This window comes from Carassius auratus, chromosome 11, assembly GCF_003368295.1.
Source record: "Carassius auratus strain Wakin chromosome 11, ASM336829v1, whole genome shotgun sequence".
NCBI classification, from domain to species: domain Eukaryota; kingdom Metazoa; phylum Chordata; class Actinopteri; order Cypriniformes; family Cyprinidae; genus Carassius; species Carassius auratus.
Genome location: NC_039253.1, coordinates 8,559,336 through 8,575,618, shown reverse-complemented (window position 1 = coordinate 8,575,618; position 16,283 = coordinate 8,559,336). Strand labels below are relative to the sequence as shown.

Here is a 16,283-nt window from a genome sequence, read left to right as displayed (position 1 = left end):
TTAATATGCCCATTATCCTCTGATGTAGCCTATATGTTGAGGAAGGCGTAATAAAATCATTGTCTTTATTTGGGAACAACAGTTTTATTTTACAAGAAAGATATGGAAAGTTGGAAACACACAAATCATTGAATTGAAGATGAATGCGTTTTCATCTTTGTCTTGAGAGTTTTATGTGTAGTTAATGAGTGCAGCATATGTTTGAATATGAACTGAGCACATAACAGGCAAGACAAGTTGGCAAAGACACACAAAAGCATTCAGCCATATGATGAAACCACTTGGGGGATTTTTTGTCTATATTGCGCATGGTTAAACACTAGGTTAAAGGAATAGTTCATCCAAAAAATCTAATCTGCAGAATACTTACCCTCAGGGGATCCAACATGAAGATGAGTTTGTTTCTTCATTGCTTAAGATTTAGGGAAATTATCTCACCAGCAGATCCTCTGCAATGAATGGGTGCTGTCAGAACAGAATCAGGAAAGAGTTACGTAACTTAAACATTGTTTACAAGCAAAAACAGTTCCAAAAAAAAAAAAAAAAGAAAAAAAGAATTGAAGGCCTTTTTCACTGAGAAACTGTTATTATGGATTACGGAATTGTATATTAGCCCAAAGTATTGTTTTTATATAAAACATCTTAATGATGGATTTGTTTATTACAAGCACACAGCTTTTCACACAACACTATTTTTTTGATTAATTGAATGATCAGAATTGTGTGAATTATTTTCAGTTTAGGGATTATTTTGATATTTTTATCAGCTGTTTGGATGGATTAGTGCTGTATTTCCTCATGTCCTCATGTCATATCATATATACATCTAGAAGTCCACATATATTTTTATATGTATTTAAATTCCCCTTAAATGAAACATCAAAGGCACTCATAATACAGACCCAGTGCTGTTTAAAACCAGGAGGAAAAGGCACATCAAGTAACATCTCTTACCCCATTAAAGAGAGCAGGTTTTGGTGGTGTTATATATGTACAGACAGTTTCTGGAATTCTCCATGCGGCTGGATCACATTAACTTTGTTCTCCAGCCCCAGCGAATCTGACCTAACTCACACATGCACCCACCTGCAAACTCATAAAGACGGAGAAAATCATTAGTGCTTTGTGAAGAAAAAATATATTGTTTCAGTATATAATATAACGATCCAGTAAATTAATGTATTATTATCTTTTATATTTTATTAATTAAAAAAAAATCTTAATATTGATAATAATAATAATAATAATAATAATACACTCGAGTATTATTATAGTACATATTAATGTGGTCAAATAAAACTTTTACAAAATATTTTTATTTCCGGTTTCACTGTTTGGAAAAGAGCAGTGTGGACATTCTGATGAATGTTTCCTTTTGCGTCCCACGGATGAAAGATGAGTAAATGTTGGAATAGCATGAGGGTGAATATATTCTGACATCATTTTCGTTTTTAGTTAAATATTAACTAACTAAAACTTTTGCTTGAAATAAAATATTAAAGACATAAAAAAAAAATTAATATGTATGTGTCCCTTTTTTTTTTTTTTTGGTTTCACAGCACGCTTCCTTCAGATATAGGACGTTCGGTGGCATGAATCATAGCGATAATCATGTCTGGTAACGTGAATAAAATGTGATCAAGATCTCTTGTTTGATGTCTGCAGGGAACAGTACTAATGTATAATTCCACTGTGGGGCAGAAGAGAGCTCTTTTTCGATCCGTTCAATGATTCATAGACAGGCCAGTGGATCACAGTCACGCATCTGTGCACTGCTCTTAGAAGCTTGAACAAACGCTGCGCGTTAATAACAGAAGCGACACGCTGCTATTACCAAAGCAACCTGCGCGTTTTTATCACTCTTTTACCTTCCGTTGGAAAGGGCAGTCATGTCTAACGGGCAGTAGTGTCCTTTTCACCTGAATGCGCAAAAACAACAATGTTAAGGGAATGAACCGCGTGCCGCTCGGACAGGTGCATCCCAGACCACCACCAATAGCAGAAACTTGCTCTGAAAATGCATTACCAGCAGCTGGATTTCATGCAGCTTGTCAAGAAAACTCTGTTTCCAATCAGACAGTGAAGGAGATCTCTCCAAACTGAAAATGCACTGGGACATGATGGTTTATCTGTTGTAACTGGATAACTAACTGCCTTTACATCCAGAGTAAACATGAAACCTCTTTGGAGTCCTCAGTTTGTAATGGTGATACTAAAGTGCGCAGTGATCTTATTTCCTGGATTCCTGCAGGGCTTCACAGGTAAGTGATGGAAAACTATCTATCTATCTATCTATCTATCTATCTATCTATCTATCTATCTATCTATCTATCTATCTATCTATCTATCTATCTATCTATCTATCTATCTATCTATCTATCTGTATTCATATGTTTCCCATAGATTCAAACCACTTATGCTAATTTAATTGTTAAATGATTTTTAACAGATGTCTAAAGAAACAAATACTGTTTTTGCAATTTGTGGGAAGAGGCACTAAAATAGCCAGATTTCTACTTGTAATAATAAAGTTGTCAAATGTATAAACGTAGAGCGAGAAACTTTTTTTGTTCATGTTTATTTAAAGTTTAAGCTGTGTAATTAATTTCACATTTGGATAACAAGTTAGTGCATAACTGATGCATTTAAAAAAAATATCTATCTATTCTCTGTTGAAATATCTTTCACTTTTGTTGTCATATCTTACAACGGTTGCAGTGCTGGAACGTTTGCAGGAGAAATCACACACTTGTTTTTGGTTCTGTGGAAGCTCTTTGTGAGGTTCATTAAAGGCTCAGGTTGTCAAACATTGTGCTGTGACATGCCAGAACCTGACTAGTGTTTACAGGCGTTCGGTGTTCGAAAATGGTGCATTTCAAATCATCAGCATGAAAGTTGCTCTGGATCTGTTTGTGAATGCATGTGAATGCGTGTTTCCTCTGTTCCACAGAGTCCAGATGTGTTGGCCGTGCTTGCAGCCCTCCTATGGGTAACTTGGCCAGTGGCAGGACCCTTTTCACGCTGACTAACTGCTGCACTAATAGCACTTCCTGCCTTTCAACCCAGCCACGCTGTCTAGCAGAGCTCCATCCTCCTGCCCTCATGGCCGATGACCCGTTTATTCATCCAGATACCTGGTGGGGCTCAGCGGCTGCCACTGGAGAACAGGAAGAAATCCGTCTTGACTTGGAGACACAGTTCTGCATGAGTCACGTTGTGTTGTTATTCCGTTCCCCACGTCCTGCTGCTATGAGGTTGGAGCGCTCGCAGGACTTTGGCCAGACCTGGGAGACACTAAAGCTGTTTGCCAGGAACTGCACTGAGATGTTCGGGCTTCCTGATGATGGAAGTCAACCAGGATCTCTCTGCACTTCCAGATATTCGAATGCGGTCCCGTGCAGCCGAGGAGAGGTAAGGAAGGAAATAAGCATCACAAAACATCTTTCTCTTGTGTACATTCCAATTCTGCAGCATTGCAGTAGGTGTAAATGTAAAGCATATAGGGCTATGCAGTATGGCTGTATATATTGTTACCGCAGAAATAAAGTGTCTAAAGTGTTAGAGATTTTGCTATATTGTGTATTCCACAATATGCAACTATATTTGCGTAACATAATACTACTTAAAAGTTATATACGCCTTTGATTGATAGAGAAACATGCATGAATGAGAAAATAAAGAGTGGGATGCACTTGAGTTATAAAGTGCAATAAGCAGTGAATGTGAACTCAATCTGCTGCTCGCTTTAACTGACACACAGCCGAAAAGCCCCAAACACTGAAAGCCCCTGTCAGATTGCATGCGATTGCGAAAACAGATCTCTTTAGGGTTTTATTGTGCTTGAATGGTCAAATATGCACACAGTTATGTCAAAATGGCCATTGTGTGGAGTATTCACATTAACACAGTCGATTATGTCTTATACATTAACAGCTGGGTGAAAACCGAATGTGTATCAGTATGTCGGATCCATGAATTTGGTCTTAAAGGGGCAGCAGTATGTCATTATTAATGTTAATCACTCACTGAACTTGACTGAATCACTTTTGGATCTTTAATAAGAATCAGTTCATGTTTAATTGATACAGTGAAGACTATGCAGTGTTTTATTTACACACTTTATTTCATTTCTGTAACATTATATACTGCATCATAATATACTGCATAAACCTATAGATGAAAAACTTTAAAGTTTGTTTCATATTTATTTGTTCTGTTGTGTTTGTAATATGCTTTTATTTCTTATTCTAATATTTCTAATAAAAAAATAGTTATATCGAGATATATATCGTTGTCACGAAATAAGATTTTGGTCATTTCACCCAGCCCTAGAAGTATGTAAGTTCTGTCATTTTTGTGGCAATCAACATACAAATTTGAGTACAACTATGTAAATCAAAATTGTTTATAGCCTATCTCTCTAATACATTTTAAAATTGACAGTTCACCCAAAGATGAAAATCATGTCATCATTTGCTCCCCCAGATGTCATTCCAAGCCTTTATGCCTTTATTTTTTTCTGTGTAACATAAAAACACAATGGTGTCAACACAATCCCATTGACTTCCATAGTGTGTTTTATCCAAACTATAGAGTAGATGGGACTGCAACATTTTTCAAATTATATTTTTTTGTTTTCCATGAAAGAACAAGTCATGAGAGGGAGCAAATGATGACAGAATTGAAGACATTTTTGGGTGTATTATCCCTGTAAATATGATGATTCATAATTATTTGCTTCTAATTGTTTTCTAGATCATATTCCGGTCCATAGGATTGGGAAGTGGGATTCTTGATCCCTACAGTCCTGAGGCGCTGTCCCGTCTGACAGTGACTAACTTACGAATCCAGCTCTTAAAATCTCAACAGTGTCCCATCTCAAAGGTCCAGCGAAGTGTCCCAGAACAGTCAAACCCATCCTCTTTACCCACTATTCACAACAGGACACTGACTGCTCCGACACCAAGTTCTGAGCCTCTGGATTCAACCCCATTTGCTGTGTACTCTCTTCTGGCTAAAGGGACGTGTTTGTGCCATGGCCATGCTGAACATTGCCTTCCTGAAAATGAAGGACAAGACAGCCTGCAACCTAGTAATATGGTGAGTGTGTCGATTCAAAGTGTTTTTTGGGACAAACATCAGCGCAGCCACATTTAAATGACAGAGTGATTGTCTGAAGGAACTTGTTTCCTCTTCTGCATACTTGAGGGTGTATGTGAACTCACCCAGTATTTAGGAGAATACGACGTAGGCTGTTAAATGTATTTTTTATAAAGCTCTGTGAGGCTTGAATGGGCAGCAACTGAAAGTGAATCATTCATCTGGAGTGCAGGTGTATGGCAAGTGTGTGTGTACCCACCACACAGTGGGCGAGCACTGCGAGAGGTGTGCCCCGCTCTACAACGACCAGCTCTGGAGAGCAGCCAACGGAAGCAGCGGGGAGAGCAACCCATGCCAGAGTGAGTGCATTTACTGTATGGGTTGATTCAGCCTTAAATTCCTTTAATCCATGACTATTGAAATTGCGCTATGAAAGATCTTTTTATCACGTCATAATTAATGGCACTTTCTAATGCAGGAAGGATCCCATCTTTATCTAAAACCAGAAAAAACTATTTACTCACCCTCAGGTTGTTCCAAACCTTTATGAGTTTCTTTCTGCTGAGGAACATAAGATATGTTTAAGAATGTTGCTAGCTAGGTTCCCATTGACTTCCATAGTATGGAAATGTTATATGTGAATCATGATTCCTATACAACCAAGTATAAGTTTCATCAAGTTAGTGTTTTTAAACATTTATTCCAAAATAATAACTCAAGGCAGTAACAGTAACAATATATTTTATTAATGTACTCATGTTGAATTTTTCGGGTCATCAAAGCTCGGTAAATATTGGTAAGAGACGTGGATATTTTCTTTCAGTTTCACCAAGCTGATTACTCACCAAAATCTCCTGCAGATCAGGTTTTCATGCAGTTTTAAGTTCTAGTTTAATGTAACAAAGTGTTTGAATTGTTTACTTACTTTTTTTGATGAGTCTTCCCATTATATTGTTCATTTAGACTGATTCACGGATGTAGAATTCTCTTAAACACAAGGGATTTATCGCATGAACCAATACCAGCCGATCATAACCAGTCATATCCAATCATATTGCATTGTAGCTATTGCCTCCTTTCACATGACTTTCACCCGTACATTCTCTATTACCCCCCACCAAACTCACAGCATGCTTTAGGGGGTCTGTTAAAACTCAGTGGGCTATTATCCAAAGCGACTTATACAGTGCTATATTATTCAGGCTATACATTTTAAAAAAAAAAGTTTTACCAGTACGTGTGTTCCCTGGGAATCGAACCCACAACCTTTTGTGCTGCTAACGCAATGTTCTACCACTGAGCCACAGGAATGTAAAAAGCTTTTACAAGCACTTTCTGTCCCTAACCTTTTCACTTTGTGTTCTCTTTTTTTTTTTTTTTGTCGCTGAAGAGTGTGAATGTCACGGCCACGCAGAGAGCTGCCACTTCTCCCAGCGAGTGTGGCTGTCCACAGGGGGCAGTAGCGGGGGCATCTGTGACAACTGCCAGCATAACACTGTGGGCCGCCGGTGCCAGCGCTGTCGCCCTGGATACCACCGTCACCCTGCCAGACCCCTCAACTCCCCGCATGCTTGCACACGTAAGACCGCTAGAAAGAAAGGAAGGAACAAATAGAAAAGGACAGTGAGATCTCAAAGGGTTCTGGCCTCAAATAATTATTCCCAACTGATCCCAGAATGTACTTATTTTATTAAAGCACATTGATGGTCAATATGACACAGTAAGCACCCATCATTGTCCTAGCAGTCACTCAGAACTTTACTTTTTAGTATCAAAATGGTTAACCTTGCAATCATTTAGTCTTTTATTGCCTCCTACTGGTGGCAGAGTGACACGATCCCTAAAGTGACTCAAAAGCAGTGGAAAGAGCTAATGCACCGATGACCAAAGATATTTTTCCTTGGCTCAGGATGCTGGTGTGACCCAGTTGGTTCAGTGCCAGTACATTCCGACAGCGGGACACCATGGTGCCATCCTAGAAGTGGACAGTGCCACTGTAAAGCTGGTGTGGGCGGCACCACCTGCAGCCACTGTCTACCAGGGTACTGGGGCTTTGGAGAGGAGGGCTGCAAATCTTGTGTGTGCCCTTTGACCTGTGATCCCATCACAGGACATTGCCTAGACAGGTCAGACTACATTTTTAGTTCTTGCTAAATGTACTATTTGTGATATCAGATGTAAATATATGATTTTAGTGACTTAATTATGTCAATTATAATTGCATACCTGCTGGGGATTTTTAAATAGATTTTTGTTGTTGTATCATTTTCCTCTGACAGCAAAGGCGGTATCAAGCTTTACAATGTACCAGTTGGTGGGAAAATTCCTGAACTGTCCCACTTTAAACCTCAAGAGGACGAGAGGGTGTGGCCTAAAGAACTGGCCGTCTCCGCGCTGTACTATACAGGTGAGCTGACTACAGGAACAAAACATTCCACACTAACAGCAGCTATTGTTAAACGTGGGAAGCCACAGCACAAAATGGGACTTCAAGAGGCGGCTTTTCAAAAACATGGCTTTTTATGTGATTCTTTCACCTGTAAGGCTGAGATAATTATGCAAAATATATGAGAAGTATTGTCTAGAAATCAGGTTAAAGTAGAGCATAAAGTGTCAGTTGCTGCATTGAAGAAATGGATAGGTGAGGGTGGAGAGGAGGATACTACGAAAGAAAGATGGGAGGGTGGAAGGTAGTTTAGGTTTCATCTAAAAGTAAACAATGGCACACAGGTGGCAAAATGTAGTTTAAAGGTGCCCAGGAGGGCGGGAAATTACCACAACCTGGAGTTTTACAAGAGCTCTTACAGTAATTGCATGAGATTCAGATGAGTTATAATTGCAAAGGGAACCTAAGTCTAAGGTGGAGAGAGAACTGTACATGCACTCCCCCAACCTACAATTCCTGTCGGCCTGAGAAGCGTCCTTTCGATTGCCAGTCCGACTCTCTAACCATTAGGCCACAACTTCCCTTGACCAATTGCTTAAATTGAAACTACAGTTCACACTTAAGTGCAGAAAGAGCAATAGCAATAACACAGGCTCCTTAAGTGCAATCAAAAATACAAACTACAACAAAATATAAAGTAGAAATATGTAAACAATGAAATATTCTTTCCTAGCAGAAAGTAATAATGTGATAACATCTCTAAACAAAGTGTTAAGCAAAACACTCACCCACTGTCGTCCGTCTCTTCTGTCGACTTAAAAATCAAATATTCATGCTAAGTGCAATAATGAGAATTTGCGGTAAAAACATTTAATTATCATTAAAAAAAAGCGACTGCATTCGATCTTAATGGTCTTAAAATTGGGCGTCCATTTATTTGTGGCAAATACTATATGTATAAATTTGTACAAATGAAAGAACCTCTGAAATGTTTCTTGTTAATTCTTTACAGGGAAGTGCAGCTGCAAGGAAAAGAAACTGAAAAGCGTGTCAGATCTTTGCAAGATGAAACACGGATACGGTGAGGCTTTATATTGTGTTGAATCATTTCAATTCAATTCATACGAAGCATTTCGGTTAACACTTACGGTCTAAACATTTCAATCTAATGATAGAAGTGACTGTTTGTGGCGTTCATAGTGATCAAAGCCAGCGTGCTGTCAGCTCATGATAAAGGCTCACATGCGGTTGTCCTGGTGAAGGTGAGGAAGGTGTTTCGTTCTGGAAAACTGCCCCTCTCCCAGGGCACACACAGTCTCTATCCGCTCTCCTGGACCAGCCGTGGCTGCACCTGTCCCATCCTCAACCCAGGTACAGCACCCAACAACTATTTGGCTCATGATCACTATTTGACTTTGATTTAGTGAAGTTAGCCATTAGAGAAGTGACTTTTGTGTCTCCATCTTTAGGTGGGAATTATCTACTTGCAGGTCCCGAAGATGTTGACTCAGGACGGCTACTGGTCACCATGCAGAGTCTAGTAGTCCCCTGGACCCCCATCCTGGGATTTCAGGTCACAGAAGCACTGCATCAGGGCTGCTTATGAGCGTGACATTATCCAAATGTATCGTAGCTCAATACTGCCCAAACTTGAAAGCCCTCACTATATCAAAGCTGGCAGCCGGATCCTAAATGGACCGTGATCGCCGGATGCAGCTGAAATGGAATGAGGGTAATTACCAGAAACAAGATTCATGGAGAAATCGCATGGCAACGTGCACTGAATAGCCACTTCAAATAACTGTAATTGTCATCCAGCACTTCTTGAGCAAGGCTCTTAAAAATAACTCTTTTATCTTGGTGGCTGTTGCCTTGTGGACATGGAACAACATGGATATGGCATTCATAAGACCGAATGAACTGTTTCTGTACTCATTTCTCTGTAGTTTCTAGATTATCATCTTCAAAAATTAGTTTCTTGAAGAGGATAAACACAAGTCAGTGAATCCATAGACATTTTTGCGATTCATTCACACTCATTTTATTTGCTTCTCTTAATACATTTCAGTGTTTTTTAAAAATATATTTGAACATCACACAATTGAAAAATGAAATGCTACTAAGGTCCAGTCGGATTTAAATTCTCCTAGTTCTTATGCATGATTTGAACTCCGTATCCTTTATTTTATTAAAAGACTTTTCAGAAACAGATACATGTCACAAAAGATCATGTTTCTTGTTTCATCAAAGTAAGATAATTCACATTAAGGCTTTGAATGACATGTCAAACTCAAAACAGTCAATCTTGGATAAACTAATGTCATTGACTGAATATATGAATAAGCACAATTTTTAACACAGTTCATAATTAGCATGTGTTAAAAATGGTTTCAGAAACAGCCCTCAGTGTTAAGATACTTCACTTGAACGAAACCTATTACTCTTTGGAACAGTTCTTACTAAACAGAAGGTCTACTCTTTTATAATGTGTTGTTTTGACATTATAATCGTTTAACATCAACACATTATGTTTTTTTATCAGCAGATGATGATGAGTAAGATTTAATTACTCACACCCCATAATGTTTGTACTTTGTGTGCAACCGTAGGGCTACATGCTTTCCAACACATTTGCAACAGATTATTTCTTTATCATAAAACTTTAATTATGTTCTACAACAAAACAGCAGATGAAATGTTAATTTGTTTTTTATATTCAATCACCAATGCCAACTGGCCTTTGATCTGTTGTAGCACACAAGTCAAACAAGCTAAGCTTAGGTTGTGGAGCAAATGATAACCAGAAAATACAAAGCCGGACGGTTCAAATGGCAGCTAATGTTTCACAGGCCAAGTGCAAGTCGACTTGCCATTCATACAGATCCTCTTTTCTTCATAGGTCCCTTAAGTGCATGTTAATGTCATTCCAATATTTGATTCACAAAACTTGAGATTAATGGGTTTCCTGCATCTCTGTGAGAGCATCGATCCAGTGGCATAGTTAGATATTATCTCTTCATACTCAAAAGTGGAGCGGTCTTTGCTGTGAGGTGTGAAGGGATTGAAGCCAAAATAATATTAGCTAGCTGCTGGGTTTTCTGTGGTTGCTGGTGTGGAATCAGGAGAGGATGTAGGGACAGAGTCAGTGGGTGCAGTATCTGCCCCACCAGAGGGGGCGCTGTCATTGTCATCATCCTGAGGGTAGAGCTCAGGGTACTTCTGCATACACTCCTGCATACTCCGGAAGTTTTCCACACAATCTGAACCCTTTACCTCCTCTTTACTATAGTGGAAACAAGAAAAGGCGTCCTTGAACTGCTGTCCACAAGGGCCACTGGCCATACCTCCCAAACATGGGCAGTTCCAGTTTATATCACCATTAGGGAGAATAAGACCTGTAGGATCAAATGAAATGTAAAGTGTAAAAATTAGTATCCTAGACACAATGCATATTTCTTGCTAAACTTCATGATGATTCTTTACTCAAGAATTTAAGTATTAGTTCAAAAACTTGCCCTGATCCTCATATGGATCATTTGGATCATCTTCGATAAGCTCAGCATTACTAGGTGCTTCATGATCCTCCTTGGTGACAAATATGATGCGATCTTTACCTAGTGGGAGACAAGAAGGATGTTATACACAAATGTCATCAAATGTTTTAGGGGGATCAAACAACCGGCCACTAATTCATATATTAACAGACCACTAGACCAGTGTTATTATTGTTAAAAACAAAAATAACACAAAGATTATGTAACCGAATTAAAGCTCAAATGAAAATAAATATGAAATGATCAATGAAATATACAAATGTTGACTTAGCAATTAACTGAAATGTATTTAAGTACAACAAAAACAAAAAAATAATTATAATAATAATAATGTAATTAACTATTAAACAGGGTTGCACGATATACATCGGCCGATGATTAATGTATCTAGTCAGTAGCTGTTACTACACGGAGCCGTTGTTAACTGACAAGCTGAGCAAATCAACGTTCATTATCACCATTGATTTGCGCATTAATCATCTGTTGATATATATTGTGCACCCCTACAATTAAAGCTAAATGGAAATATTAAAAACAAAAACTACTAGAAATGACAAACATCACAAAATACTTAAAGCAAACTAAAAAAAAAATATGAAAAATGAATATATATATATATATATATATATATATATATATAAAGAAAATACATATATTACACAATAAAATAATAGCACTATAGGTGGGCAGACAAAACTCAAAATCATCCGTCCAAAGCAAGTCTATCAGAAGCATCATTTAAAATGGTCTTAAACCCCTGCAATCAATGTCAATGTATTTCAGACCTGATAAAATATTACAGCAATTTTTAAGTAATCTAAAAATTTTGGTCTGTAGTGTAGAAGCTCTGTGCCATGAACTGAATGAAAATGAACGAAAACATTTTTTAATTAATCTAATCTGTTGCAATATTCTGTGTTTAGGTTCATATTACACACACACACCCACACACACACACACACACATATATATATATATATATATATATATATATATATATATATAAACTCAGAATGTGTTCATATAAAAAAAAAAAAAAGAAGAAAAAAAAAAAAACCTTCTGTTGGACTTTAGGATATGAACTGCCCGGGTTATGACCTTGCAGGCACCTGCTTCATGTAGTTTGACACAACATGGCTATGATAGCTGAAGAACTACATCAAAATAAATCAGATATAGTACTCGTGGAGAACGTGTTAAATTACACTAGGTATGTAACGTTAAGTTATTATATTTTATTGAGCACTAGCGGAAACGGGTGGTTAACTATAATTTGTATCTTTTGTTTAACCAAAAATCAGTAATTCATCACTAAACTCACAACAATATAAGACAATATAACACCACACATTCGACCACATCTGAAAAATAAAAATGATTTGCAGCTCAATAATATTCTAATAACTCACTGACAGTACTAAGCATGGCTGGTGAGAGTGACTGTTAAGGGCATGAGCATTAGCTGCACCGCTAAACGACAGTGAAAGATGGGTATAAAATGGGATTAAACGGTCCGAGTCAGTTCAGTCATACCTTCCTGCTTGCAGTACGACATGTCTGCTGACAGATCCGTTTAATCGCCGTTTATCCGATCAATGAATCTCAAACACCGGCACAATGACCAGTCCACACGGTCGTTACATCAACTCCAGCAAGCATGGAGGCAGGCAGCGACAGCGACCACGTGACGTCAAAGAAGATGTGTTTCAAAATAAAAGTCAAGAAAAATAACGATTCCGAGAAAGTGATAAATTTTTATGTTTATATGTACATAATATAATGTTTTATCCTTTTTCAAGACCGATACTTCAGCCATTTAAAAACTATGAAAATGCACCTAGAAACAATTATTTCATTTTTAAAACTATGATAATCCAGGCATAGAGTGGAGTAGGCTGCCAGTGTTTACATTATGAAACTGATATATGAAATAATAATAAAAAAAATCACAAATTATGTCACTCAGTTGTGTGTCTGAAAAGGCTGTTTATTTGGCCAAGTAAAGTTTAAGAAAAAAAAAAACTAAATGTATTTGTAAAGAATATATTAGTACAGTTTCCACCATAGCAGCCCTCTGCCACTTTTTATTAATGTTTAATTATTTTAAAAAGGCTTGTGTGCTGGGAATCTCTGTTTCGGGAGACTGAACAGTGTATTTGACTGTTATGCCTTCAGACTTCACCGACAGCTCGTCAGGAAACAGTTTTCATGCTGTGTTTTACTAATTAACGAGGCACCTGAGGTGAACTACAGCCTTATACCCACACACCTCATTACAGAAGACACATACTGAAAAACACAAACTGGGCATAACATTTTAATTGATATGTGATATGTTTCATTGTTGTGAGGTTTTATACTTGATTTTTGTGAAACAGAAAAAGTTTGTGTGGGATTAAAACTGTATTATTGATTATTAACTAACTGTTAAAAGTGGGTGTAGAAACAATTTTCGCTTAGAACTTGCTAGTAAATGTCACAAATAATTACAATAAATCGGCTATTAATAATACACTGAATTCAATTAGGCCTAAGTGTGAAATCGAGAGTTAAGTAGAAAGATTAAAATTATATATATATATATATATATATATATATATATATATATATATATATATATATATATATATATGTGTGTGTGTGTGTGTGTGTGTGTGTGTGTGTGTGTGTGTGTGTGTGTGTGTGTGTAGCCTATATATATATTTGTAAAACGTAATCCAATAATATTTGTTTTACTTGCAACTTTTAAAAATATTTATTTGTTTTTATACAGTATAGCTTTTTTTTCTTTGCTTTTCTTTTTTGTAGATAAAAGGTATTTTGGTATCAATAGCACTAGGTGGCAGTATATGTTGATTACCACTGTTTAGCTTAATGACAGCGATTATCAGCGGTATTAAAGACATATCAGTTTTCGGTGTTTTTTTTTCGGAATAAATAAGTAAAATGAAAAGTATTAGAAAAAAAATTGAAAATTTTTTAATCCACCTCATCTGCCTCTACATTTTGTTTGCTGTTTCCTCCGGCTGCCTGCAGGCTCTTTCACCAACAATGCCTTTTGGAGATGGTGGATCCTTAAGTTTGTATATATTGTAAGTGTTTGCCCCCTTAGTCATTTTGTTTGTGTGTGTGTGTGTGTGTGTGCGCGCGTAGAACTTGTATCAGCTCATCTGATTTTGGCATGGGTTGTTCTTGAACGATTCGTTCATTTTGAACGAATCTTCAATGTGACTCTGGAAGAATGAGTCGTCTCGGGGAGTGATTCGTTCATGTCATCATTTGTTGTAATTGTAATTTATAGACCACCATCTGCTATGGCTGTATTTTCTTAAAAAATGGAAAATTGAAAAAAATGTTATACAAATAAAGAGATAATTTTATTAGGATTTTTTTTTATGTAAATTTGAAGGATGAATTACAAAGGAAGAAATTAAAAACTTTAACTGGTCACTATGATTTTAAACACATTATTGAAGGGTCAACTAACTAGGTATTCAGAAACATGTATTGATCTGGCTTTTACAAAGTAGACTAGAAAGGAAAAATAAATGGTATTAATCTGGTAACCGGACTATCTGATCATTGTTTTATGGGGATCATGAAGGGATCATGCTCTTAATTTAGCCCTCAGGTCTAGAACGGAGCATGATAGGCGTTTTTTTTTTTTTTTACCACATTAAGAAATAAGGTTGCAAAGGAAAGCTACTTTTTAAAATTAAGACTATTATTGAAGCAAACGGAAATACTTAAGATATATGGCATAATTTAAAGTAATTAACAGGAACATTTAAGATACATAAAACCAATTAAATATAGATGGAAATATGATTAAGGACTCAAAAAGGTGGCAGAAGTGTTTAATGATCAAAAACTTAAATTAATAATGCATTTGATTAAAAAGATTTAGCTTTACCCATAAATTTTAATGCTCCAACTTTGACTTTTAAAGAAATGACAAATACCAAAATACACATGATTATTACTTCTCTTAATAGATCAAGGGCAAAATATGTGTGAAATGGATTCAATATTTTGAAAAACGTATAAAGAGGCACTTATTCCTCTCATTAAAAAAAAAATATCAATTGGTCTATGTATGAAGGAATGTTACTGAGTGCTTGGAAAACTGCAGTCATTACACATGTGTTTAAATTGGGAGATAATATGTAAATTAGTAATTATAGACCCATTAGAATTCTCCCCGCAGTTTAAAAAATTTGCAGAAAATTTTATCTCCGAACAGATAATATTACATTTGAATAACACATTATTTTCAGTGTATCCAAATGCAGTTTGGTTTTCGAAAGTACCATTCAACAGAAACCGCATATTGTCTTTTGGAAAATATTAAAGCAAAATTAGATAAAGGTAGTGTGGTGGGAGCTGTTTTTCTGGATTTAAGAAAAGCATTTGACACAGTAAATCATGACATTTTAATTAAAAAGTTGTTAAATTATAATTTCTCAACAGGAGTAATTAAATGGATAAAATAATATTTAACAGATAGACAACAGTGTGTTTGAGTAGACAATAAAATCTCACAAATCACTTATTAATTCAGTTGGTGTACCTCAAGGATCAATATTAGGTCCTCTGTTATTCAGTTTGTATTTAAATAATTTGCCTGCTGTTTGTTTGCATATAAATAATTTGCCTGCTGTAAATTGCCAGATGTATGCTGATGATACAATTATATACTGTACTTGCATGCTAAAAAAGAAAAAGAAAAAAAAAAGCGGCAGATGAATTATCAGCAGAAATGGTTAAGATTACAAATTGTTTAAAAAAACTTGTGTTTATATCTTAATGTTGGCAAAACTGTATGTATTTTTTTTTTCAAAGTCTGCAAATAGAGATCTCTATCCAGATGTCACAGTTGCAGTTAAAAGTTTATCAGTAGTTCAAGAGTATAAATATCTAGGTATAATACTTAATTCACAACTTGCATTTAAAAAACTATATTTTGCAACCAAAAGAAGTCACTATAAGCAGGCTTTGAATATATTGGATAAAAGGTGTAAGTCATATCATCATTGTAAAATTTTAACTAAAATATGGGGTTTAAAGTTGTGAAAATATGTAAATACTCGTATTAAAATTATTGCATGGTTTGGCTCTGCTTCCACTATGTGGTTATTGGATAATCAAATATGTCTTCATAATGTGAAGTAGGTTTTTTTTTTTTTTAATACTGTTTTTTGTAATATGTTTGTTTCTTCTTTGTGTGTTTGCGGACTATGGTT

General features: G+C 36.3%; 2 protein-coding genes across 2 annotated transcripts; one reads left to right on the top strand and one right to left on the bottom strand.

Annotated features, from left to right (window-relative positions):
- The first annotated feature begins 1,742 nt into the window (after positions 1–1,742).
- On the top strand, positions 1,743–9,375 carry LOC113110930 (netrin-4). The gene is made up of 10 exons (XM_026275218.1): positions 1,743–2,261; positions 2,951–3,411; positions 4,756–5,100; positions 5,333–5,459; positions 6,491–6,679; positions 7,010–7,226; positions 7,380–7,507; positions 8,499–8,567; positions 8,687–8,857; positions 8,956–9,375. The coding sequence occupies exons 1-10, from the start codon at positions 2,174–2,176 to the stop codon at positions 9,090–9,092; spliced, it is 1,932 nt and encodes a 643-aa protein (XP_026131003.1). The 5' UTR covers positions 1,743–2,173; the 3' UTR covers positions 9,093–9,375.
- A 136-nt stretch (positions 9,376–9,511) lies between these two features.
- On the bottom strand, positions 9,512–12,741 carry LOC113110931 (mitochondrial intermembrane space import and assembly protein 40). Its single transcript, XM_026275219.1, has 3 exons — positions 12,574–12,741; positions 11,002–11,100; positions 9,512–10,881 (listed from the first exon to the last, which is right to left on the bottom strand). The coding sequence occupies exons 1-3, from the start codon at positions 12,593–12,595 to the stop codon at positions 10,565–10,567; spliced, it is 438 nt and encodes a 145-aa protein (XP_026131004.1). The 5' UTR covers positions 12,596–12,741; the 3' UTR covers positions 9,512–10,564.
- Between the last annotated feature and the right edge of the window lie 3,542 nt (positions 12,742–16,283).